Source organism: Podarcis vaucheri, assembly GCF_965113315.1.
Source record: "Podarcis vaucheri genome assembly, chromosome: 2".
Taxonomy (NCBI): domain Eukaryota; kingdom Metazoa; phylum Chordata; class Lepidosauria; order Squamata; family Lacertidae; genus Podarcis; species Podarcis vaucheri.
Window position 1 is genome coordinate 47,259,361 of NC_138760.1, and position 27,026 is coordinate 47,286,386.

Genomic DNA, 27,026 nt, shown 5'->3' on the forward strand with positions numbered 1-27,026 from the left:
AACTTCCTGTCTATTCCATATTTCAAATTCATATTACTTATTGCCAATACACATTTTTTTCATAATTAAACTTATTCTCAATAAATCTAATTTCTTCTATCTACCTACCAACTATTACTGAAGTTCCTCGAATGCTGCAACATAATTTAAACTACTATATTTATTTTTCAGATATTCTTTGAAAACCTCCCATTTAGAAACAAATTCCTGATATTCTTTATTTTTTCTGATAAACCATCTAATTCGGCATATTCTGTCAGCTTTTGGGTCCAATCTTGTATAGAGGGGATTTCATTACTTTTCCATTTTGCTGCGATCAAAACTCTTGCTGCTGCCGTCGCATATAAAAAGATACCCTTCCTCTTTTGTGGAATATCCAAATCTGTTATTCCCAGGAGGTAGGCCTCTGGTTTTTTATTGAAAGAGATCTTTAGCATTTTTTGCAGTTCTGCATGTATACTCTCCCAGAATACCTGTATTTTCCTACATATCCACCAAATATGGTAGAATGTTCCTGAGTCTCCGCATCTCCAACAATTACTTGACACATTTTTATACATTTTTGAAAGTTTCCATGGTGTTAGATACCATCGATGTTGTATTTTTTGAAAGTTCTCTCTAATCGTGTAACAGTTTGTTAATTTCCAATTGATCTTCCATAAATTTTCCCATTGGGCCATGGTTATTGAATGGCCAAAATTCTGGGACCACCTCACCATTGCCACTGTTACCTCCTCCTCCTTGACTGTCCAGTCAAGGAGGAGTCGGTAAGTTTTGGAAAGAGTTTTTCTTTTAGAATTTACAAGATCAGATTCGAATCGGGAAATTTCTGTTGAGAACCCCTTTTGTTTGTCAGATTTAAATTTTTCAAATAACTGATGGTATTGGAACCAGTCTGAAATGTGTTCTCTTATTTCCTCAAAGTTTTTTTAATTTTATTTGGTTATCTTCATTTTTTAGAAGTATTTTATATGTTGGCCAGCTTTCCTGAGTATTTTTCCGTTTTACTCCTATAGCTTCTACTGGAGAAGTCCACCACGGGACTTTAGGCTCCATCAGGTCTTTATATTTTTCCCATACAGCAAAGAGTGACTTTCTTATTATATGGTTGGTAAAATTTTTATGAATTTTCACTTTTCCATATATTAGATAGGCGTGCCATCCCCAACGGTTGTCAAAACCTTCCAGGTTGGTGGTCCGGATCCTGCAACGTGCACCAATCTTTTAGCCAGGTGAAACAGGCTGCCTCGTAGTAAAGTTTTAGGTCGGGTAGGGAAAAGCCTCCTCTCTCTTTTATGTCTATTAAGATCAGGTGTTTAATCCTAGGTTTCTTCCCTTCCCACAGGAATTTGGATATTTCTCTTTGCCATATCTTGAGTCAACCTGCTTCACCCAGTATTGGAATCATTTGAAATAAAAAGATTAATTTTCGAAGCACATTCATCTTTATAATGGAAATCTTACCCAGAAATGTTAATTTTAGTTTACTCCAGGTTACCAAGTTTTTTCTAATCTCTAACCAAGTTTTGGTGTAATTATCCTGAAATAAGTTTATGTTCTTGGGGGTGATCCAAATACCCAAGTATTTCGCTTTTGAAGAGATTTTCAGGCCCAATATTTTTTCTAAGTCGTCCTTTTCTTCTGTGGTTACATTTTTAACAAGCATTTTTGGTTTTGTTATATTCAGCTTAAAGCCTGCCACTTCTCCAAATTCTTTAATCAGTTCCAGCACTCTTTTCAGACTTTCTTTAGGGTTTTCAGTCATAACAAGTAAATCGTCCATGAAAGCTTTAATTTTATATGTTTTGTTTCCCAGAGTGATGCCTTTAACAAGCTGATCCTTTCTTATCTGATTGTTCAAGACCTCCATCACCAAGATAAATATCAGTGGAGACAGTGGACAGCCCTGTCTGGTTCCCTTGTTTATTTTGCACTCCTCAGTAATTCTTCCGTTGATGATCAATTTTGCATATTGTTCCGAATAGATGGCATTTATTCCTTTACAAATATTTTCTCCCAGTCCGATTTCTTCCATTAATTTTTTCATAAACTTCCAGGACACGTTATCAAAAGCTTTTTCAGCGTCCACCAACATAATAGCTGCTGGTTTATCAATTTTAATATCCAAATATTCTAATACATTAATCACACATCTAATATTGGATTGCATAAATCATCCAGGAAGAAATCCGGTTTGATCTTTATGAATTATCTCTTTCAGCACCATTTTTAATCTATTTGCAAGAATGTCTGCGAATATCTTGTAATTGTTATTTAGCAGTGCAATGGGTCTGTAACTGGCCATGTTTGAAGCATCTGTTCCCTGTTTATGGATAAGAGTAATAAAGCTGTCCTTCCAGGTTTTCGGAAGCTTTCCATTTGTCAGAATATTATTCATTAGGTCTTTCGTGGGAAGAAATAAAGCTTGTTCTAACTTTTTATCGTAATTAGCTGGAAGACCATCTAGGCCCGGTGTCTTTCCTAATTTTGATCTCTGTATAGCTTGTTGCACCTTCATAGTTGTTATTGGTGAGTTCAAGATTTCAGTTTTTTCCTTAGGTATTATTGGTAGTTTATTTTTGCCCAAATAATCAATTATTTTTTTCTAGAGTCTCTGGACCTTCTTTATATAGTTTTCTGAAAAAACTAGCAACGTTTTTACTAATTTCCTTTGGTTCTTGAATCCATTTGTCTTCAATTTTAATTTTATTGATAATTCTATCTTCCTTTTTCTTCTTTAATTGCCAGGCCAGAAGTTTGCCAGGTTTATTTGCAAATTCAAAATTTCTATGTCTCAACCATTTTATCTTCCATTCTATCTCTTCATTTATTATCATGGAGAATTGCATCTGTAAAGTTTTTATACTTTGCTTAATTAGTTCATCATCTGGTTTTTGGAAAAGGATCCTTTCCTTTTTTCTAATTTCCTCCCAGATCTCCATTTTCTTCTTCTCCTTTATTTTCCTTTGGAATGTGTTTTATTGTATAAAGAAGCCTCTTATGATGGCTTTACCTGCGTCCCAAACCATCTCTAGATCTACTCCTTGATTTAAATTAAACTTAAAATATTCTTCTAAGATTTGCTTGGCCTTCTGTACAATTTTTTTCATCGTTTAGCATACTCTCATTAAGTTGCCACCTTTTAACCTTTTCTTCTTTTCCTTTAAAGTTAACCCAGACCGCGCTGTGATCTAAAATTGTCCTTGGATGGATTTCTGCTTTTGTAATATTATTTAATAAATCCTTTGTTGTCCAGATCACGCCGATTCGTCCCGCCGATTTATGTGGTTCTGAATAATGTGTAAATTCTTTCTCTGTTGGATTCTTAAACCTCCAAGCGTCGAACAAATTCAGGAGTTCTATTAATTGGGAAAATGTAGTTGGGAGTTTTTTCTGCCTCTTTTCTTTCTTCTTTATTGTTCTGTCCATGTTTGGCTTGACTACTCCATTAAAATCTCCTAATAATATAATTTCCTCCCTAAATATTCTATGACTATTTCTTCCAGGAATTGATAGAATTCGGATTTTCTTTCATTTGGTGCATAAATTCCAATAACTATCACTTTTTCATTATTGATCTTAACCTCTATAATCACTGTTCGGCCTTTTTCATCATTGTAAAGCAGTTTTGGCTCCAGCTGAGGTTTTACATAGATTACCACCCCTCTCTTTTTTTCTTTACTTGATGCAATAAACTCAAGCCCCAATCTCTTATTTATTAATACTCTTTTATGTTTTTCCACTACATGAGTTTCTTGCAGACTGATTAGATCATATTTTTGCTTAACCAGAATATGTTCCACCTTGTTCCTTTTTGATTTTTCATTTAAACCATTTATGTTCCAAGTAATAAATTTATAATCCATACTTTATTTCTTATGAACGGGTTAAAATAATAATAAAAAATTACACATTCAAGGTCTCAGTATACATTTAATAAATTCCCTTCTTAGATCTGTCTCCTAACTCTCAACTGTTTGTTCAGTTTCCTCTGATTCTCCCAACAATTGCCTTTTTCCTCCAAGGTCTTTCCGGTACTTTCTCCAGAACTTGTCCGCATCTAATGCCGACAAGCACTTTCTACGTTTCCCTTTAAAGAAAAAGGAGATGCCTTCAGGGTACTCCCACCTATAGTCCACTGCCTTTGCCTTTAGTGCCTCGGCCAGAGGTCTATAAGCTTCTCTCTTTTTTATCAACCGATTTGGAATAATCTTGTGGACAATAATATCATTTCCTTCCTTCCTTCCTTCCTTCCGATTGGAATTTCTTCTTGTTACTAGCTTGTAAAATTCTATTTCTGAAATCCATAGAGTTAAAAGAGACTAAACAATCAGCCGGCCAGTTGTTTGCTTTTGCTACATTAGATTTGACTCTGAATGCTTTTTCTATTTTTTGTGCTACTTCTGCTTCTTCTAGGTCTAACCAAGCTGCTAGCTCTTTTGAGAATTTTTCTCAGTTATTTCCTCTGCGTCCTCTGTTAGTCCTCTGAATCTTAGGGTATTCTCCCTTCTCTGCATTTGCAACATCGCAATAGAGTCCAAAGTTGAATCCTGCTGTGCTTTCAGATCTGCTGTTTCTTTCCTTATCTTACCGCATTCCCTTTTCAACTCTCTATTTTCATTTTGTAATTTTTTCTGAGCTTCCTCTAGGTTCTGTGTTTTACCTTTAAGGTCTAGCACTATTTTCATCAGATTTGAATTTTTTTGTACTAAATGGTTGACCTGGGTTGATAACTCAGCTGCTATTTTCACATTTTCATCTATTTTAACTCCCATTGAAATAAGTTTTTCGTCTGTTGCTTTTGCCTTTAGAGTTTAAAGTGCTAAACAGCTTAGCCCCCAAATGTCTAAAAGGCCATCTCCTTCTCTACACCCTTTATTGGGTCTTAAGATCAGTAGAAGGGGCCTGGATTGTGATTTGTTTTTAACTGTTTTTAACATTTTGTTTTAAGTGCTGTGACCCACCCTGGGACCTTAGGGTGAGGGAAGATAAGAAATAAATTATTATCAGTACAGTAGTATTATTACTGAAGAAGAAGAAAGAGTTCTGCCAAGCAAGCTGTGCACTGAGTTTAGTGAATGGAGACTAGTTGTGGCATGTAGGGATTTCTCATTGTTTTGAGGTTTCTCTTAGGCCCTTCTGTGTATACAGCATACTGTCCCACTGCCTTGTCTCTGCTTTACACTTTGCTCACTGTTAAGGGAGCTCATTGTGTCATCAACACAGGGAATTGTGGGATTTTGTCTGCTGGGAATGTTTGTTTGGATCTAGTTTTTTTTAATGACACCCCAGGGATTCACACCCAAGGGGTTCTGTAACAAGCAAATGATGCTCAAAGAGGCAAAATACCCTTGTGGTGGCTTGTTTGCAACTTTCCTAACTGCACATTATTATTTCTGCCCAACTTTTTTGAATAGCTTCCAGTGCAGCTTGTTAAGCCACAAGTCAAGAACCGCCAAACTGCAGCACCTTGTCAATTTTGTTTGCTAGTTTGCTTTAGCAAATGCCAAACCTGATTTCTTCACAATCCGACTCAAGGCTTCCCATTCCCCTTTTGGACAAAGCCACTTCCGACATAAGGAGGAGGTGGGGTTTCGGGCTTCATGCCCCCAATCTTGTGCGCGGAGGCTGTTTCCAGCCCCAGCGCAATCAGGGGAATCCTCGGGCCGCGTCATCCCCCGAGCCAGCCAATCGTCTGGCTCGGGGTGTGTGGTTTGCCTCACTTAAGGCAAGCGCGGCCCCGGGATCTCCCTCTTTTAATGGTTGGTCGCTGTTAAGGGGCCTGGTAGGAATTTTTTCCACTTGGTAAATTGGCACCAGCCATTTGGTTTTTCACCTACCTCGTAGCAAATCGTCACAACTCCTTTGGTTTTGGCGGTTAGGCATTGGTAGCGGTATTGTTATGCAGATGGAGGGAGGGAGTGCCATCACCTCCCTCGTTTACTGAAGGGTAGTCCGGTAAAGGATTCTGCGGGGCATTGCCTCCTCCGAAGGCTATGGAGGTCAGGGCCTAAAGCGTGCCCCCGAGCCGTGACCCCGGGGGAGTACCTAGTTGATGTGCGTCAGCAGCGCTCCCCCTGCTGGTGTTAACCCTTCCCAGTCTTCATGCAAACAGGCTGAAGCTGGATAGTCTGATAGGACCAGTGCCTAAGCCAATACTGCTCTTACCTGTAACCAATAAAGTTGTGGCCAATTTTAGCCCATTAACCTAATTCAATGTTGTCACGTGTGTTTATTTCCATTGGGGGGAGGCGGGAACTCACCACGCAAACATCCAGTATATCTGGATGTACATGGTGACCAAACTAGATGAGATGTAGGGAAATATGTGGAGATGGGAGAGGGGTTGTTAACTCTTTGCCCCAGGCCCAGTTAGGGATGTAAGCAGGCACTGTTTTCCATCCTGCCCTGAATTCATCACATGCATCACTGGTTCCGTTTCACTGCAGTTCACCTTCCACCCAAAACTATGTTATTCATTTCACCGTCCACTGTGGTGAAATTACATTATTCCACCTCATTCATTTCAATGCAGAGGAAACACAATGGAAACGGAGGAAAAAGCATACTCCATATCATTTGTAGACTGAAAACAACAACAGCAAATACCAATTGTATTCCCTGGATTGACTTTCATTCCAGAATGGGATCCATAAGTGAACATCAGCAATTTCTGTTCCTGTTTTCATTTTTGTTAGAATTCTCCAACACTCCTAGTCCCAATTCCACATGATCCCAAATCTACGGTGAGTTACCTACAGTGCACCTACAGTTTTCCAATGAATGGGCAATCAGTAGAGGGCCAGAGAGATAACAAACTTTCTTCACCCTACACACACACACACACACACACACGGAAAAGTGGTCAGGAGTTCCAGTTTGCCTCTCAGAGGAGAGTAAAGCCAGGTGAAGCAGAAATGAGGCAATCATAAGATGTGGGCGTATTGTGGAACAGCACAAATGGGGGCTCTTGTAAATTTTAAAAACCACGATTTAGGATAACAGTCATAGCCGATTGCCCAAACTATATCCAAACAGAATTGCCCCTTGCTGAGCATGGCTTTGTCATTTCCTATGTCCATCTGCCAACAGCTGTCACCTTGACCCTTCATGCTGCAGTTTCGGTTCAGCAAAACACTCATTGGACACCCATTGAACATCACTGAAATTAAAGCCCAAGAAGGGCCTCAAATGTGCATTTGAATTGAGGATATACAGGCACACACACCCTCCCGATTTGCACGAGGGTTGTGTCCCTGGGCACCGCACATAGGCCTGCCCTGGTCTACCCCATTCTCTCCCCCCCCCATTTCCCCATTTCCCAGGTCTAAAATGACCTGCCATGTGCCAATCAAATGCATAAAATGGCCGCTGCCTGTCCCACCTGTGCAACATTATCCATGACAGTTCTTTATTTTGATTTTTTATTTGAATTTATAGCAACCTCTGTCTTAGAGATTCAAAGCATGTAAACACATTAGTCACTTTTTTATTTTATTTTATACAGGACCATTTGTACAAACAGTTGAGCAACGTTAGACCTCTTTGTGGTCCAACCACAGAAACCAAATGCCAGCTGAAAAAGAAGGAACTTAGTTTCCTCTAAGAAAGCCTCAGATTTGAGTTTGGTGAAGCATCAAAGGAGATTTCATAACTGCCGAAGAACACTTGCGCACTTGAGTGCTCCTGAACCTTGCTTTCCCACAATCCACAGCAAATGAAAGAATAGAGAATTACAAAGATCCTCATCTACTATTATACATAAGTTAAAACCCATTTTGCAAAGGCTAGTGGCAACATCAACTGGAGGATTATTTATTACAAATCCATTGCATTTTATTATTTTCTAGCAATCCTGGTGGGAGAATTACAAATAGCCTTCTATTTGCTCCTATAGGCTCTCCTGTTTACTATAATGTCAGTTTCTGTTCCCATGGAATGAGGAGCTTTAAATACTAAGTTTTGCACACATAGAGATGGATGGATGGATGGATGGATGGATGGATGGATGGATGGATGGATGGATGAGGAGCTATGGCCCTTCTTCCACTGCTTGTCACCCCCACCAATCTGACAACCTCACCTCCTTTTATGCCTCGCTGAGAAGGAAAACTGCAGCTTGTTTTTTTGTTTTGTTCTGTTTCATTTTTTTGCTTTGTTTTTTGTTTTTAACATGTAGGCTTCCTTCTCTTCATGGCAACAGCAGCCATGGAGGACATTGCCTGGAGAAGGTAGCCTAAATTTTAAAACACTGGCTTTCTTTTCTTGGTGGCAGCCATGGGTTAAAGTCAGAAAAACATGAAAGTAGTTTATTGTAGTACCATTTCACTATTTTAAAGAGAAAAGCAAACAAACGAAGAACAAAACAAGAGAAAGATCCAATAATTAAAGGGATCTTTCCTCTTGCAGGAACAGAAACTGACATGAAGAGAGAGATTACTCAAGGGGCAGTTAACAAGCTATTCTTCGTTAACCTAGTAGTTGGCATTAACAGAAGGCAATAAAAAGGGACTAGTGTGCAAATTAAAAGTGTTTAAAGACGCAGATGCCTTGTAATACCATAAATAAATTTTCATGTCCACACCTTGTATTTTATTGTAAAAATTAAAATTAAGGGCTAGTGTGGCAACAACCCAGAAGATAGAGGTTTTTTTAAAAAGCAAAAGGATCTGAAATCTTAGAAGAGCATCATAATAGCTTCATGAGGGAATTCAGATTTTAAAACCTAGGAAAATAGAGAAAAAGATCTGCTAGCAATGAAATAATAAAAATGTAGGGATCAAGTAGACCTCTCTGGAGGCATGGGCGTAGCCAGGATTTTTGTTAGGGGGTCAGGACTTTTGTTAGTGTGGGGAAGAACCAATGTGATTGGTCAGTTAGTTAAGTATTTCTATTGTTTTATTTGATCTAGAGGGGGCAGCTGTCCCCCATCCCCCACCCCCTGGCTCATGCCTGGAAATGCCACTCCCAAGAAGGCCCTGTCTCAGATATCATCCTCTCCTTTTCATATGCTGGGGGGGGGAGAGAGAACTTGCTAAATTATTGGGCTTTTCAATGAATGTTTCATTAGGTTTTGAATTTGTGAATGTGAGAACTAGGTTAATCTAGCATGCTATTATAGAAGGAAGAGGGGCTAGGATGGAAGACAAGGACTCTGGCTTTTATCCCCAGCTATTTTCCCGGCTTTTATTCCCAGGGAAGACAGTGAGTTCTAGTGGGTTATGGACAAGAGCTAAAAATCGTATGGCGAGTCCTAGCTTTCTGCTGACTCACTGATGTAATACTGGCTGGATTTCATCACCTCAGTTTTAATGAACCGGTACTGGCGATTGCTACGCCCACCCACTAGCCAGAAGTGACTGTTGGAAGGTCTGTGAGAATGAAGAGCAGAGCGAGGGAGTCATGATGATTGGCTCATGTCGAGTTCTCTTCCTGCTGGCCACACAGCTAGCAGCTCCATGGCTTTTCACAGATCCAGCCATCTACGTCGTTGCCACATGGAATATCATTCCACCAGCCTCTAGGTGTCATCTCAACACAGTCCTCCCCGTGGCCATAATTGTTCGGCTCCCCTGCACCCCACTTGCTGCATATGGAAATATAACAAATAAACAAAAGGCAGAGTTAATCAGTTCTAGTGAGATAGATTCTTAGACCTTAGCGAACCCTCCCTGATGCCCAGCAGTGAATGACCAAGCCCCCTTGGATCAAAGAAGAGAAGAAATGTGTCATCTTGTGTTTGGAGACTTTATGCTAGCCTCTTACTGGTCCCAGTTAGTCTTTGACGAGTTTTTAATGAAAACCAGTGTAGCCTCGCTAGCTGAATTTCTGACCCTGACTCCCAGCAGGGAGACCCACACAGGGAATAGTTCTTTCAATGGGATGTCAATGTGTCCACCTTCCAAAAGCAGCCTGTCAGCAAACTCCTTCACCCATAGGCACAGAAGTAGCTAGAACTCAGCTATACAGCTGCAAATAAAATGTTTTAAGTGTATTTTAAGTGCAATATACAATGTGACACTAAATGGAGATGGTGAGCCTTATGGAAAAATTTTTTTAAAGCATTTTCAGAATGGTTTTTATATGTGTGTAGATTCCACCCAGGTTGGGTTTAAAAATGGAAGTTGATGCTAGACTTACGTATAAGTTGCAGTACTTCTATCCACCCAGGTAAATTTGTTTTCTGTTTCAATGTCTTGGAGACCAATCCAGTAGTATTTTTCTTTTAGGTGTAATCTGAGAAAACTCTGAAACACAAACCACATTTAATTCTCGGAGTTGAAATGTACAATATGGAATATACATCCTACCACAACTAGTAACACAGTGTTCTCTCAAAATGTAAGGCTGAGATGCAACATCAAGCTCACACTGCCAGAAACATGACTGACTACACGCCTCTGTATCAAACACAAGCTTTACAGGTACAAAGGCCCATGTTCAATGCCTCATTTAAAAAGCTTAAAGATATTGTGTAACTAACAGTGCTGGGAACTACCTCTCCTTGAAATCTTAATGAATCACTGCAACATAAACGTTTTAAGAAACACCAAAAGAGGGCAAATCCTCCCACAAAACAACAACAACAAAAACAAGAAGCCCAGTGACGTTCAAGCACCAGAATCACAGCAAGTTGGGTGCCAGCTGCAAAAGAAAAATTCAAAGTTTGTGAGCGGGATAGTGAGTTGGCCTGCCTGAGCCTTTAAAAGCTTACAGTATCCCAGCGGAAGGCACGGCTGGATGGCTGTCTGAAGAGCAGCACCCCTGTGAAGAGGCAAGGATATACCGCAACATTTTGTTGTGAGTCCTACTTGTGTGTATGTAAAAGCCAGTTCTGAGTGTTCCATCCTACTCTTTACTTACATTTATTCAATGACATCTGGGATATAGCTGAGATTGGCAAAATCTATCACTCACCCTAAGCATAGGGCTCACCAGAAGTAGGTGGGTAGGTTTAGCCTCCCTCAGCATCCCCGAGTTGCCATTTTCGTATATGGGGAAAATAAAAGCACAGCATTTGGAGATGGTATAAGAAAAACCCACCCTCTTTCCCAAACACTGGCCAGCAGATAGACTTCTTGCACAGGGCGCAGTATGCTTTTGTGTGCAGAGATGCACTGCAGCTCCAGGGGGCCTTAAATATATGGCTCACATCTCTTGACATCCTCCCTAGTTGCCATAATGATGGACCATTTGCTCATATGCAATAAGAGGTAACACTCAAGTAAGCCCCTAAGGAAGAATAGCGTTGACATCACAAACAGTATCCAAGAGGTCCCCCGACACTTAATTTATCACATTCTACACAGCAATCACAACACTCTCAGTGGGAAATACCACAACCTCTCAGGAACAAAATGCACTTGGCTCAAGAGCCAAGATGTTCCTTGCCACAAAAGGATGGAAGATGTGTGGATTGTGCTTGATAAATGGGAATCAGCTGTTCGTGTACTGATGTGAAGCAGCTGGACTTTACTGTCCTGAAGTGTCTGCATATTGGATGGGAACGCGTATGTTTACTTGTATATAGTGTAAGTCTAGCTTGTATCTCTTGTTGCAACTTATTTGGGGAGTCTAAGGTTAACATAAAGTCCTAGCAAATGCTGCTGAGGCATCGGCCATGGCATATGCACAGGCAGAAAATTTAAAAGGTCTATATCAGTAAGTTATTTAAATCAAAGTGATCTCGGCATAATAACAGGTGTTTTGAAGCCTGAGGTGGAGGCTTCAGTGAACAAAGAACTATTCATGAGTAGGGATTCTACTGAGAGCCTGGCACATTTTATGGTTTGCGGAAACCAGGGAGAGAGGATTAGGTTTACTCAGTTGTGGGTTGTTTTTCTCCCAAAGGGAATACTTTGGGTTTCTGTATTATTTTCTTATTATACCTTTTCCTTATAACTCCTTACTTTTCTTTCATCTTAGTCCACATCTGCACCATACATTTAAAGCAGTAAGTTGTTAGAAGACCCCTGTTCCCCTCGTAGAATTGCAATACCCAGCAATTCCTGGGTAGAAGGATTTATTGTTATACCACTCTGGGAACTGAAGTCCTCCTGAGGCAAATAGGAGGTCTCCTAACTCGCAGCACCCTTGGCAAACTATAGCTCCCATGATTCTTTGCAGGAAGCCATGATTGTTTAAAGTTGTATGCTGCTGCTTTATATGTACAGTATAGTGTGGATGTGGCTGGAGCAAGTGCTTTTTCCCCTTAAACATTGTGGTCTCAACTTAATGTAAACACCCTGACACCTAAATGCCTTAACCTCCCTCTAGATAAAGAGGCTTCAGAGAGACCCCAGGGAACTTTTGGAGGCTATTTGGTAAGGGGCAGCCTTGCAAACAGGTACTCAAGTACCTCAAACATGGAAAGGATGGGTGCAAGCAAAAGAGCAGGCACTGTTGTGGCCTGGTCTCCTCCTCCTCCTCAGATGCCAAGGGACCCAGAGGGTGGCTAGGATGGGGCTGTCACAATTCCACAAAAACCTTGAATTACCTGCTCTTCGTCATCATTGATAACAACCAAAAGGGCACGTTCATCCTCACACGCCTTCCTGGCATGAGACCAAGGTCCAGGCTTTACTTGAAAACTGTAGCATGATCCTTTGTTGAACAACCAGCCCTTTGGACAAACTTGGCAGGTTGAAACTATAATGTAATAGCAGAGACATTAAAACAACCAGATCACAAACAGAACACCCTTCTACGGATGTTTATGTTCCTTATTAGCAGTGCTGCCAAAAATTGTAATCACACAGTCCATACTACATCGTTCCTAACTCTGATCCATCAAAATCGTAGAACTGTTTGTAATTAAAATTGAGATTTATTATCAGTCCTTTTCTCTTTTCTGCACCTTTGCAGCTCATGTGGTTAAAACATGCTCAGATGATGCTTCCTTTAATTACTCAAAGAAAAGAAAAATTAATTTGTCTGCATATGCTCAGAATACTTTTACTAGAACTCTGTAATGCTTTGCCAAAGGAACCTATCAATTTAAGTTTGGATACAAAACTATGGAACAACAATCACATTGAAAGAATCTGACATGTTAATTTGTATCCACCACATTAATATGTGTTACGACCAATCAGAGGATGGGTCATGCCCAATTCTGAATCACAACAGGGTCACTTTGTCCCTCACTAATTACTGTACTTTTCGCTCCATAACACACATTTTTTTCCTCCTAGAAAGTAAGGGGAAATGTCTGTGCGTGTTATGGAGCGAATGCCTACGGATGGCGGGGGGGGGGATCTGCTGCAGTCGTGAGCAGAGGATCCATGGTTCCCCTTCCTTCTCTCCTCTGTGGCTCGCTTTGAAACAGCAAAGCAGGAGAAGAGCCACTGAGTGAGGAGGAGAGAGGGACAGAGAGCCTGCTTCTTTAAAGGAGCAAAGTGGGATAGGAGAGGAGCCGCTTACACAAGTGTAAGCAGCTCCTGTCCGGTTGGCTCCTTTAAAGCAAGCAGGCTCTCTGTCCCTCTCTCCTCCCCACTCAGCTCGCTAAATAGCAGGAAAGATTTTCAGCTCGCTAAGCCGGAGGGGGGGGAGGGGGGAGAGAAGCAGAGCCTGCTTGCTTTAAAGGACCAAAGTGGGAGAGGAGAGGAGCCTTCTCCCCTTAAACCCCTCTTCTGCATTATTAGCAGCATCCTTCTCCACCCACCCCACTCGTGCTCCTTGTCCCTTGAGTGCTTTTCCTTCCCTCCCCACTTAAAACGTGGTTACAAAGCACAGATCCACATGGATCCTCAGGATTTTTGCACTGGGTCACCCCAAATTCACCATCAGATCACATAGCATGTCCATGGCTACAGTTTGCACCAAAAAAATCACATTACCTGGGGCCGCAGTGGTGCAAAAACATGGTTACAAACATGGATCCACATGGATCCTCAGGATTTTTGCATTGGGCTACCCCAAACTCACCGTCAGATCACATGTCTGTGGCCACAGCATGAACCACAAAAATCATACATCCACTGTTTCGTTTAGAATATTTTTTTTCTTGTTTTCCTCCTCTAAAAACTACGTGCGTGTTATGGTCGGGAGCATGTTATAGAGCAAAAAGTACGGTATCATCACATCATATGGGTCCCAAGGCCAATATGATCTTTCTGTCCCTGGTTTTCCACAGCATAGGAGTGAGCACTGTATCTGAAGAAATGAGACATTGGAAGTCCTTCCATCAGCTCCCAGGGATCTATTATCTCCCTAAGCCACTAGTTTTTCCTTTGTGGCCATCTTGCACATTCCCTTCTGTTGCGCTGCTTTTCTCTGTCTCAGTGACCTCCTTGCTCTTCTTGCTTTCTTTCTCAGTCTCTATGCCCACTTTCTTACCTCTGGCTGTGTACACATCATACATTCAAAGCACATAATGTCCCTCAAATAATCCTGAGAACTGTAGCTTACACCTCGCAGAGCTACTATTCCCAACACCCTTATCATATGACAGTTCCCAGAATTCTTTGGGAGATGTCAAGTGGTTTACATGTGTGGTGTGTACACAGCCTCTCCCTCTATCCTCCTGTTGCCTGCAGTCACATTCACGTCTTTGCCTTGATTCTTCCCCTCTTCCCCTTCTATCAGTGTTTCTTTCTGGCTCCACCCTGCTTTAGACTCCCTTCTGGCTGTGTTTCAGTTTTTCTCACATCTCTTCTCACTTGCCCACCGTGGGACCACCTGTTGCTCCTTCACCTCCACTGCCTTTATTAGGCTGCAGACTGGGCATCTCCGCATCTTCTGAAGTGTTGCTCTGTCCAGCCCACAGCAGTCTGCCCCACTTGCCTCCCTGACTTACATTAGCTCAGGGGCAGAAGAAGTCTCGTGTCTTACCATTAATCTTCAGTAGTGCATTCTCTATCTTATCAATTTCAGCCAAGGAATGGCTGCTGTCTCTAGATAGTTCACGCAGCTTTTCATTCCCTAGGGGAAAAAGATTAGAAAGGGGAGTTAAATGAGAGGTGAATTTGGTCTGGAAAAGGAAAAGTTGTAGAAACAGTCATTCAGAAAGAATGATCATTGAGAAGTATGGCAAGTAGAGCTCAGGTTACTGACTTGACACAGGGAAAACACCATAAATTTAAGTAGGAGAAATTCAAACTCTGTAAGAACTCCTGCTTTTGAGATTCCCTAAGGGTAGGGATGTCAGAGAATTCTGATGATAAACGAAATAAGAGCAGAAATTGCCAATATTTACTACTTATTCATCCCATGTCCCGAATGGCAACCAATCCAGCAAATACAACTGGCACTCTTGTTGTTTCTTTCAGTCTGCAGACAATATGTAAATGATTACACCCAGCCTCCTGCATTTGGTTTGTGTTTGCTTTACACTAAAAGTAATAGTGGGGAATAATGCAATGGTAATGTCACTTACATAATTTACATGATTACTTAAATTATGAAAAGTACATAATGTTGCCTAGTGGACATCGGGACAAGTAATATAGCTTTTGGCAGAAAATGAACTGCAGTGGAACAGAAGCAGTGCTGTGTGCAAGGAATACAGAATGGAATCGAAAATGTTGCTTTCTTATATCCCTGCCTGAAGACAGTTCCACCCATTCCCTTCTTTTCCCGGCAGAAACAAAGAATACTTACCATTCTTCTGTGACTCCTCATATTTAGCTTCCAGTGTCTTCAGGGCCTTACTTAGCTCAGATTCTAAAAGAAAGCCACAGATAACAGCTACTTTCCAATCTCTGCATTTGGCAAAAGGGTACTGTTAAGTTCTCTACACTTTCCTGAGAAAGAAGTCCTATAGAATTGAGTTCAATCACATAAGAAAATATTGGGAAATTACTGTATCTTTTTCGGGACGCGGGTGGCGCTGTGGGTTAAACCTCAGCGCCTAGGACTTTTGCTGATCGCATGGTCGGTGGTTCGAATCCCCGCGGCGGGGTGCTGCCGTTGCTCGGTCCCAGCGCCTGCCAACCTAGCAGTTCGAAAGCACCCTCGGGTGCAAGTAGATAAATAGGGACCATTTACTAGCGGGAAGGTAAACGGTGTTTCCGTGTGCGGCTCTGGCTCGCCAGAGCAGCTTCGTCATGCTGGCCACGTGACCCAGAAGTGTCTGCGGACAGCGCTGGCTCTCGGCCTCTTAAGTGAGATGAGCGCACAACTCTAGAGTCTGTCAAGACTGGCCCGTATGGGCAGGGGTACCTTTACCTTACTGTATCTTTGTAAGCAGAACTGATATTACAAATATATGAAAAGAGCCTAGTGGAAGCAAATCAACTGCTGAAGCAGGCAGCACAACCATTGTCCCTTCTTCAGGTCACCCAAAGCAACAGCATCAATGCCTCTGTCTGTCCCAAACTCAGCAAGGTCAGCAACTCTCTCCAACATACATCCCTGCAGAACCCTGATTTCAGATACCACCATACAAGCGAATTTCCCAGATAGCAAATCTATCAAACTTAAGAAACACATATTAAGGTAGCACTAGCTTCTGCTGAGAAAAATATTTTTATGAGTTATGTTAGGGATTTATACCATGCCCTTCAGGAAATTTCACCAATCATCTCTAACTATCAAGCAATCAGTCTAATGAAGGATGGTCACCTGACATTCGTAACAGTACTTAGTGAGGATTGGAGGAAGGAAAGTCAGTAGCAACTAGAGACTGTTGAGAAGAGAGGGAGAAAATAGGAACACCAGCAGGGGTGACAGCCAAGTCAATGCATACCAGATGAAGAGTGACTAGAATGAATCTCCTCTAGCCGTTTCTCCATCTTGGAGCCTAGAAAAGACAGAATTCAGTTACTCAGGAGGCACTCATTCAGTTTCTATGTGTTGAGCAACCTGGCCATGCTTCTGAGTTGAACAGTTCTTCTGGGGTATCAGGAGGTACATAGGAGGAACATGCAGTTTTTTTGAAGAGGTGAGAAGTTTCGATTTGTCAAAAGGATCAGAGAGTAAATGAGATCTGCTTCTCTAGCAATACATTCTTAGGAGATCCAGACTACCTGAGTTCAAGGTGGGCAGAGTAGCGCAAGAAGGCCTAACTAACTTGCCTCCTCTGTGCATTATGAGTTCCTAGTACCTTGCATGACCATGGTACAATGCTCTTATGCCAATGCACTCTTTTGTCAATGAAGTCAACTAGCAAAGACCATAAGGTATGAAGCACTCTGCAGGCTCTGGATGGAGTGCAAGGACTGGAAGTACTAAAACTGCTCCCGTTCCGGCTGATTCACACAGGTGCATGTGCATCGCTCAGTGACTGGTTGCAGATGAACATACTAACTGCCTCCATTGACAGAGGCATTGTGTCTGAAGTGAAGGGCAATTGCATTAAAACTCCACCTCTGATGTTTCCTAGAGTATTTGTTTCACACAAGCAAGTTGCCACTTGATGTTGCAGTTTGGGTGTGATGAGCCTGCATGCATGAATGCGCCCACTGAGATGTCCAGAAGGGCTCAGCTTAGAAAAAGTTTTGTTGCTCCACTTAGAAATTCCTTTTTAAGACAGCGCCCGCCCGCCCCCCAAATGAACATTAATATAGTCCTCCCCTCACAGAAAGGGTCATAACCTTTTATTATGGATAACATTTTTACTGCTATCTCTCCCTACCCCCACCCAATACAATTTTGTATTGGGAGTTTGTCAAGTTCTACTTCATTATTGATAGACTGAATTAATTAAAGAATGAAGCGGGGTACGGGGGATGTTCTGAAAAACCATAACTGCAGAAAGTAAAACCTTAGGTTTCAAATACAGAGGAACTAAAGTAATAATTGTGGGTTGTATCCAATGTGAATTCTACTCAAAGTAGACCCTATGAAATTAATGGGCATGACTCACTTATAACCTCTGGTCTCCATGGGTCTGAATAGGACTGAATGCTATGCAAGCCTGAATTTTAGAACTCCCTTACCTATTTCCTCTCCTTCAGCCATTCCATCCTGAACGTGTTTTATCTGGATGGCTAGAGAGCCAACTGTACGTACAAGTCATTATAGCCCCCCCCCTTTTAAAAGCTGACTCCTAGATATAGGGGTAGGAATGAGACAGAAGCAATTAACCATTTGAAAAAGCGAAACTGAATGGTTACCGTTTGTTATCACCATGGACTGATTGGCACGCAGCTGTTCTAGTTGCGTGGACATCTCCAAATCTGAAACAATACGAAGGTCTGGTCACTGTCATTGAACCTAAGGAGTTTATAGAAAGAGCAGTCTTTATCTTCACTTAGGCACAGCCAGCATTACCATTTGGAAACGGTAGGTGGCTATTTCCTGGAGAAGATAGGAAAGACCACACTGCTTGGGGACTTTTCTTTTCTTTTTCAAAAAGAGATTGCTCCCAACTAGTGCTAGTAAACAGACATTTATTGTAGAGTGGAGTATACTGAGCAGATTCCAACTGATTGTCTTCTTCAGGAACAAGCCAGTTTTCTGGCGAGATCTTCCCAGAAGCTGCCACCACACTACCCTGGTGGCAGCAGGTGTTGGCAGGGCACCCTCACAGCGCCACCTTGCAAGTTTCCGCTGCCTGAGGTGGTTGCTTCAGTCTGCCTTATGGCCGGGCCAGCCCTGATGATACAAATATTGGGCGTATTTGATAGCATAATAAACTTCTGGCTTCTAGCACCAGTTTAAAGTCATCTCTGTTTCTGGTGTGTGGTTTTTTCATGGTGCTGGGGAGAGGTCAGTGGGCTTGGTGGGGAGGAAACTCCTCATCCTTGTCATAAACAAAAGAGAGAGTTCATTCTATAAGACTCACTTTTTCCCTCCTAAAAAGTAAGGGGAAATGTGTGTGCGTCTTATGGAGCGAATGCAGGCTGCACAGCTATCCCAGAAGCCAGAACAGCAAGAGGGATCGCTGCTTTCACTGCGCAGCGATCCCTCTTGCTGTTCTGGCTTCTGAGATTCAGAATATTTTTTTTCTTGTTTTCCTCCTCCAAAAACAAGGTGCGTCTTGTGGTCTGGTGCGTCTTATAGAGCGAAAAATACGGTACATTAGGAGGTTATCAGGTTCATCAATGAAGCAACACTTTGCCTTACAAAAGTCCTGCTTCCTGGACCTCTGAAGAGCAATATCTCCTATGCATGCTTCAGGATGTTTTGGGCATATCAGTGCATAAGCAGCTTTCCCTTACATCAAACTGATCAACAGTTTTCAGTCAAGGATTTAAAAAGTAAGCATTTTTTTAAAAATTGCAATGTTTCCACAATGTTCTAACAAACATTAAAGGTAAAGGGACCCCTGACAGTTAAGTCCAGTCGCGAACGACTCTGAGGTTGCGGTGCTCATCTCGCTTTAACAAACATTACTGAAACACCATAATTTAGGGGCTTGGTTTCCATGATTTGGGAATATTTTGAAAGTAAAATTCAAGGGAGTGTGTGGTTCTAAATAGTAACCCAAACATATTTTGACAATCAGGAGATAAATTCAATGATTTTAAAAGTGCTCCAGGGCAAGGGCTTTCTAACTGTGGCCCGCAGGCCAACAGAGGTCCATATGCTTAATTCAGGTGGTCTGTGGCATGTTTGTGAAGAACACTTACAATGTAAATTCTCTGGAATTCAGTCTGTAATATAGTAAAATACAATTAAAAATCATACAGCATCTAGTACTGTGTATTACAATGGCCACAAAAGGTGGAACAATCATCTAGTGGTCCACCAAGAACTCCGACAATCTTCAAGTGGCCTGTGACCAGGGGGAGAGTTTGGGAGCCACTGTTGCAAATTCTAGTTTATCCCACTCTGTGCTCTCCCTGCCTCCTCCCCCCCCCCAACCCTCAGCCTGGCATGTCTTTCAGACTTCACATAAACAAAGCAGTCATTGACTGCAGAATTCATACTTTTTGAAATCAAAACAGCAGAGATTATGGTCCACAGCAGAAACGAGGCAGCAGTCACAATGAAAAGGACGGATATGGATGTTTCGTTTGAACCACACCTGCAATGTTGCAGCAGGAAACCACCTGTGGACAGCAAAAACACATCATGTGAATTATTTGTGGTGGTGGGAAGTGAAAATTCATAAGGGTGGAGCTAGGCAGGGCTGGCCCTAGGCAGTTTGCTGCCTGAGGCAAGGGACAAAATGGCACCACCACCTGACTGAGAAAGCAGTGATAAAATATGCAGGCAAGGATAAAGGGTATTGGAAACACAATGTGATAGCAAATGCTCCTAAATAGTCACACAGTCACAGGCTGTTTATGTGACTCCAAAGTTTACTGCATTTTGGGTGACCCAACACGCTGAATGATGAATGAGAGTCCCTTATATTTTTCTGGAAGTCCTGTGAGAAATTCAATGGTGTCCCTGACCATCCCTCACAAGTCCTAATACTTTCCTTGGAGATGCTTTATGCATCTTTTCAAACAGCAAATTCTCTCCAGGAGTAACTTCTCTGGTAAAGTACTTCACTTCTGGAAGACGGGCATTCTGACTTTTCTAAAAAGGCACTGCTCAGTCCGACAGATTTAGCTATGCTGTGTTCCATTTCACACTGATTATCTTTTTCAAACTTCTGAGGTGGGGAAACATTGGCAATGGCCGCTAATCTTTGAGCAATACATTTACAGCCCACAGTGCTGCTGGTCAAATATTAAACAAGAGCAACAGAAATGTACCATTGTTACATTTCACTGTCAGATTACAGTTCTTTCATTTGTACTTCTGCAGCTCTTCAGCCTAGCTCCTTCTAACTTCCTTGTAAACAGTATTTCTGAGCCGCAGAAGATGCAGGTGCACACAAGGCCTAATTCTACCTGCCTAACCAGGGGGAGGGGAGGATGAGTTCTTGGTTTTTGAATAGCACGAGTTAGTACTAAACCAGTTATACACATCTGGTTTCACTGAGCCACAAATAGCTATCTTGCTTCAACCACAAAATGCTGCTGTGAATATAAGGTCAAGGGAAGCTGCCTCACGCTGGGGTCAGGCTCTTTGGGATACTGTAGACTACTCAGAGAATCTACAGTATTGGGCAGCATATAAATATCTTAAATGAGACTGTCAGGCTGTGTGCACATTATACCTGTAATGAAGCTATACCTTCAAAGCATATCTGTAGCACATTCTTTCCCTCAAAGAATTCTGGGTACTGTAGTTTACCCCCAAACAGAGTTACAAATCCCAGCAACCCTTAAGAAATGGCAGTGCCCAGAATTCTTTGAGAGAAAGAATGTGCTTTAAATATACACTACATACACATTCAAAGTCCCTCTCCCCAGAAAAAAAAAGTCTGGAGATCTTCAGTTTGAAGGTGAGGTGAGTAGGATGAGCAGTGGCGTAGCGTGGGTTGTCAGCACCCGGGGCAAGGCAAGTAATTTGCGCCCCCTAACCCATAGATTTGCGCCCCCTAACCCGTGGATTTGCGCCCACTAACCCTAACCCCCAGATGTTGTGCCCGGTGCAGCCCGCCCCCTCTGCACCCCCCACGCTACGCCACTGAGGATGAGGCAAGGATATAGATGTCAAATAGATCATTCTCAGCACCTTCATCAAACCTCAATTCCCAGTGTGTACCACATTCAGCACCCTCCTAAATCTTGTTGATTCCAGTCAAAGAGCTTCCTTCTGTCTGTCCTCTGGCCCTTTCCCCCAAGCTGTTGAAATCAGGAAGCAGCTGTTTCCCCCCACAACATGAAACTCTCTCTCTAGGAGCAAAACTGCAAAAGGAAGGGAAGAGCAGGAAGCCAGCTGTGCACCCAGCGACTGGCTCATGCAATAGCCAGGCCTCTGCCTCTGTGAGCCATTGCGCAAGGAACTGCCATCCGGGTGCAATCACAAGATACTGCTGTGGGCAGAGGAAAACAGGAAGCAGCCTTGAGGTCTAGTCCAGCATCATCTAGCACCCAGGAGCATTCCTGGGTCCTGGCAGAGGTTGTTTTCCCCATCACCTGCAAACAGATCCTTTAAAAGAAGGATACAGTGGTACCTCGCAAGACGAAAGAGTTTTCCGTTTTTTGAGTCGTTCCGCAAGACGAATTTCCCTATGGGCTTGCTTTGCAAGACGAAACGTCTTGCGAGTTCTTGCGAGTTTGTTTCCTTTTTCTTAAAGCCGCTAAGCCGTTAATAGCCGCTAAGCCGTTAATAGCCACTAAGCCGCTAATAGCCGTGCTTCGCAAGATGAAAAAACCGCAAGACGAAGAGACTCGTGGAACAGATTAATTTCGTCTTGCAAGGCACCACTGTACTAGAAATGGTCCACTGAGCCATGGTGCCTCCCTCGAACTACCATCCTCTAGAATTCAGCAGTTCTCAACCTGTAGGTCCCCATATGTTGTTGGACTACAACTCCCATCATCCCTGAGCTCTGGCCTTGCTAGCTAGGGGTGATGGACGTTGTAGTTCAACAATATATGGGGACCCACAGGTTGAGAAAGGCTGCTCTAGATGCTCAGCCAGCCTCTGGTACACCCTTTGCTGGTCATAGATAGCTCAGTTGGTAGAGCATGAGGCTCCTAATCTCAGTCTTGTGGGTTAGAGCCCCATGTTGAGCAAAAGATTCCTGCAGTGCAAGGGGTTGGACTAGATGAACCTCGTGGTCCCTTCCAACTCTACAATTCTATGCTTTATATGCTTCCAGTGCTTTTTTTCTTTTTTAAAAAAAACATTTAGGGATACTCTCATTTTGACTCAAGAAAATCACCATTTTATAGTTCATTTTATAGTTCAGGTGCTGTGCCTGAAAAAAAGCACCGGGGGGGGGGGGAGAACTGTGGTGTGAAATCACGCAAGATCACAGCAACCCAAATGGCCGCCATGCTCCCGCAATAAAAAACGGGAAGATGGCGGCCTGGATTTTGGCTTCAAAATGTTGGCGGCTATGATATGCCATACATTTAAAGCCCATTTGAAGTCCATGGCTCCTCCCTCAAAGAATCCTAGGAACCATTTTACCCACACAGAGCAACAATTCCCAACACTCTTAACAAACTACAGATACCAGAATTCTTTGGCGAAGGTCCTGTGACTGAAATGTACTCTATGTGTACAGTCCTTCCTTCTAGCAAGGTTAGAGGCTTAATTTAAAAGACAAAGAAAGTTCAGAGTCTTGACCCGTTGCAGGCACCGTTACAAATCCAGCCATCCCCATGGGCACTAAGCTGGTGTCTGAACTATCCTACAAATGGTGGCTCACATTATTTAATGTTCTTCCATACTAATAAATAAATACCCCCCCACACACACACACACAGACAACCAGCATGCAAGACTGAAACCTAGGCTAGAAACCTTCACTCCCTGGCCTCTGGCTTATGTATTTTTTATTTGTTTCATATCAAGGAGAACTCAGCCACATGAATCCCTTCTGCAGTCTGAAGATGCACAAGTTTACCACCACAAGGAGAACGAGGCCAACATGGAGAAGATAGAATCAAGGTTTGTAAAGCACTTTGAAGAACTGGTTTTTTAGCTGCAGCTACGTAATGCAAGCTCCAGGTGCCCTTGACAGGTGCATGCCCTCCAGAGGGATTTACATGCATGCCAGGGAATGGGTGCATGCACCAGAGGTGGGTGGGCACGTCGGGGGGCAGAGCGTGGAAGTGGCACCCCAGTGGCACCCAAAGCTTCGCTGCCGACACCACCGGAGTGACCCCGCCCCTCCATGGAGCCAAGCAGGGCCATTCTGCACCACCTGCCTGCCTGCGCAGGAGGGAGTCCAACCAGTCGACATGGCACTTTGGGTGCTCCTCTCTATGAGCATTGCTTTCTCCAATGTCAGGAGAGAAGCAGCGGGCCAGACTGAGCTGGAGACACCTGCCGGGGGCGCCTGCTTCATGCCCCCTCAAAAATCCATGCCTGGGGCCACAGACTTGCTGCCACCCCAAAGAATGCACCCCTGTTTAGCTGAGGATTTCTCAGACCATGAATGCCCACTCTCACAGCATGGGCAGCTTGCAAGTGGCTATTTGGACGCTTATACAGTGGTATCTCGGGTTACATACGCTTCAGGTTATTTACGCTTCAGGTTACAGACTCCGCTAACCCAGAAATATTACCATGTCGGCTATGCCTATATTAAAGGATAATATCAGCTGAAAGAAGGTACACGTCAGACCACATTGGTCACCTAGAGAAGGAAAAGCACAGGTCCAGGAGGTTTTGCCATTGCAACCCGTTATTCAGCTCTAAATCAGGATAAACATCATTCCACAGAAAACCCACTTGACTTTGCTCTGATCCAGAGGTAAACAGTGGGTTCCCCCCTGGGGAAAGTGGTGGGTCAAGCGGTTGAGCCCCAAGTCAACCCTAAGTCATGGAGATGGAATCATTGCTCACTCAACTATTTTAGCCAAAACTGTTGGATTTGAAACTGGTCTGTAATTCCCAAAATCACCAAGCTGAGAGGGGGCTTCTTCAGTAAAGGTGTAACTACTGCCCCTCTCAAAACAGATTTCTTGCAATGTCCTTCTTGCAGAGAAGCACTGACCACAACCAAGATAAAATCTGAATAATTTGTCCTGCAAGAGAAAACTATAATTCTAAATTTTTGGAGCTGGTTGGCTAGAGGTACTGATACTGATTTTGGAGGCTGAACTTGCTTGGGAACTAGTAGTACCTGGTGGCTTTATTTCGTGTGTGCATCCACCTTCTGCTTATTATCTTCATAAAAGCTAACAACATAAATAACTATCTGCCTCTTACCTGCTCGGCCCATCTGTTTTAAATTGTGGCATGGGGGGGAGCCGGTTGGCGGACATGCAACTCCCCCAATGCCACTGTGGGTGGCACACACTCTAGGGAGCGTTTCCCGCTCACAGCAGTGTCGGGGTGGGTGTGTGCAACTCTCCCCAACGCCGCTGCGGGCAGCGGACACTCTAGGGAGCATTTCCCACCTGCAGTAACGGGGGGGGGAGCAGCTGCCCACTTTGCCAGCCCCCAGCAACGACCCTGCTGGGGCAATGGCACGCATGCCCACAGAGAGGGCTCTGAGTGCTCACTCTGGCATGCGTGCCATAGGTTCACCACCACTGCTATAGAGGCTGGCAGTCACTTCCTCTCTATCTCCAACAAATCAATCCCTTTCCCCAAAAAGTCAGGTTTTTAATCAGAGTGGTGGTGATTCCTGAGCCCATTCTGCAGCTGGTAATCACCTGCTTTTCTTGATGAGAAGCTTTCCATTTTCTCATTGATTTCCAGGTTCTCGGGTTCTTCGCACCTCCTGTAGATTCCACCTTGTGCCATCCCCTGTTGGTCTCTGTCTCAATCTCTGCTGTTGGCTACTTTAATACCATCTAAGATTTTGTGGACTTTTCTCAGGAAAGGAAATGCATGTATGCAACCACCCTTCCTCTTTTTACTTCTCTTGGCTGTCACTTCTGCATTGAAATTCTTGGAAATCTTCATGTAAGGATCTGCACTGTAAGGCACTGATTCACAGGGCATCCTCAGAAATGATGGTTAAGCTCATCCATTGTAAGTGATGCCAACCCAATATTGTCCTGAACAACTCCTGCAGCTAAAGAGGCCTGTCTATAAAGATCCTCCAGCCACTGGTATTCCGTAGGGATGGTGATCCTATAGTTGGGGACTGGCATGCTGATTCAGACACCTACAAACCACACGCAGATGACGATTGTAGGCGTCTCCGTTCTGATTATTGCTAGTCCAAAATGCTCCAGCAGTATCTACAAGAAGAGGGGAACCTTTGGCTCCCTGATGTTGCATGACTTTAACTCCCATCATTCCCAGCCAACAAGACCAATGGTCAGGGTTGGTGGGAGTTACAACCTCCATAACCTGAAGGTCATAAGGAAGTCACCTGGTGTCATGGTTTTCTTGCCTTTGGGGATGCGGGTGAGGACTCTGGAGCAGAAAGGGAATGGACCTCAAAGCCAGCCCCAGAAATACATTGTCAGGAGCTGGAGTCATGGGTCCAGCAATAAAACAAAGAAACCAAAATAGCCTAGTGATCACAGCAACTCTTCCCAATAGGTCTTGTCCCAATGAAGCAGTGGTGAGGACTGAGGGTCCTCCCCTTCCCACCGCTCTCTAAGGCTCCGCTCCCGAGTCCTTCCCCATCAGCCTAAGACTCTGTTGTCTTGTCTCTTGTTGCTCTTCCCTCTTTATTTCTCTGCGTGGTCTGGGAGACCAGGGGGAGGGGAGTTGGTCGCAGCAGGAGAGAGAAACTAGGGAGTTTCTTCAGCAGCCTGCCCCCCCTCTGCCTCTTGATCCTGCTCAGCTTCTGCCTCGGCTTCTGGGCTGCTCTCTGCTACAGCCTCTTCCTGCTCACTAACCCTGCTACCTCTTCAGTTTCTGACACCTTCTTCTCCCAGTCTGCCTCCTCTTCTTCCTCTGACCTCTTATCATCATCCCACCACCAATCCCCTGGCTCTGAGCTTCCTTCCCATCAGGGTTCCTTTGGGAGCTCCCCAGCTGGTGATACCTCCCACCCCTTCTCTGCATCCAGACAGTCCATGACACACATGCAGTCTTGGATTCCATCTGACCTTAAACATCATCATACCAAGTCTCTTTGATCCATTGTACTCTTAATGGCCCATCGCTCAGGCTATCGTCTCACATAGGAAACTAGCCTGGTTTAAGCAGCTTTGAACCATGCTAATTCCAGGGATTACGTGTCTAGCACACAATTTAGCACCCCAAGCCTTAATTAAATGCTAACACATGTTAGGTCCAGAGATTATAGTGGTCTAGCACCCACAAGCTCATAACAGTTAGCAGTGGGTTTTCCCAGGGGGAAGTGGCTGGGCAAGTGGAAATGTAGGTTTGGCAGATTAACATGTCCCAGCCTAAGGATGTAGCATCCTTGGATTCTGAGGACCCCAGTGCTGAACAGCCAATCATAGGTTCCCCTGTTCTGCAGTAGGAGGTTACTGGAGAAGGCTGGGCTCCTCCAAGTGAAGCAGCATCTTGCAGCGCAGCACCTAATCAGCCAGATATACCCCTGTTGGCTACCAGGTATACGGGAGGTATTCAATTCAGTTTGCATTTAAATGCAAACCAACCTGATTTGCACTTTTCAAAACAATATGTGAACCAAAACACAGGAATACTTAAAAAGTTCACACTGCTCTGAATTTTGCAGTGCAGAT

At 43.3% G+C, this 27,026-nt stretch overlaps 1 protein-coding gene across 1 annotated transcript; it reads right to left on the reverse strand.

Annotated features, from left to right (window-relative positions):
- Positions 1-7,407: 7,407 nt before the first annotated feature.
- On the reverse strand, positions 7,408-25,216 carry LOC309527636 (C-type lectin domain family 4 member G-like). The gene is made up of 9 exons (XM_082214451.1): positions 25,065-25,216; positions 19,815-19,937; positions 18,057-18,119; positions 16,688-16,741; positions 15,601-15,663; positions 14,833-14,922; positions 12,497-12,648; positions 10,141-10,247; positions 7,408-9,586 (listed from the first exon to the last, which is right to left on the reverse strand). Exons 1-9 carry the CDS (start codon positions 25,153-25,155, stop codon positions 9,448-9,450), a joined length of 882 nt encoding a protein of 293 aa, XP_082070577.1. The 5' UTR covers positions 25,156-25,216; the 3' UTR covers positions 7,408-9,447.
- Positions 25,217-27,026: the final 1,810 nt, after the last annotated feature.

What these genes read in the sequence shown, in the direction of transcription:
- LOC309527636 (XM_082214451.1), bottom strand. Translation starts at nt 25,155, where the DNA reads ATGGCACAAGGTGGAATCTACAGGAGGTGCGAAGAACCCGAGAACCTG. An exon ending in TTCTAGTCACTCTTCATCTG is followed by an intron (nt 15,664 to 16,687) that starts GTATGCATTGAC and finishes GCTTTCTTTTAG; the next exon opens with AATCTGAGCTAAGTAAGGCC. An exon ending in TGAGGAGTCACAGAAGAATG is followed by an intron (nt 14,923 to 15,600) that starts GTAAGTATTCTT and finishes TTTTTCCCCTAG; the next exon opens with GGAATGAAAAGCTGCGTGAA.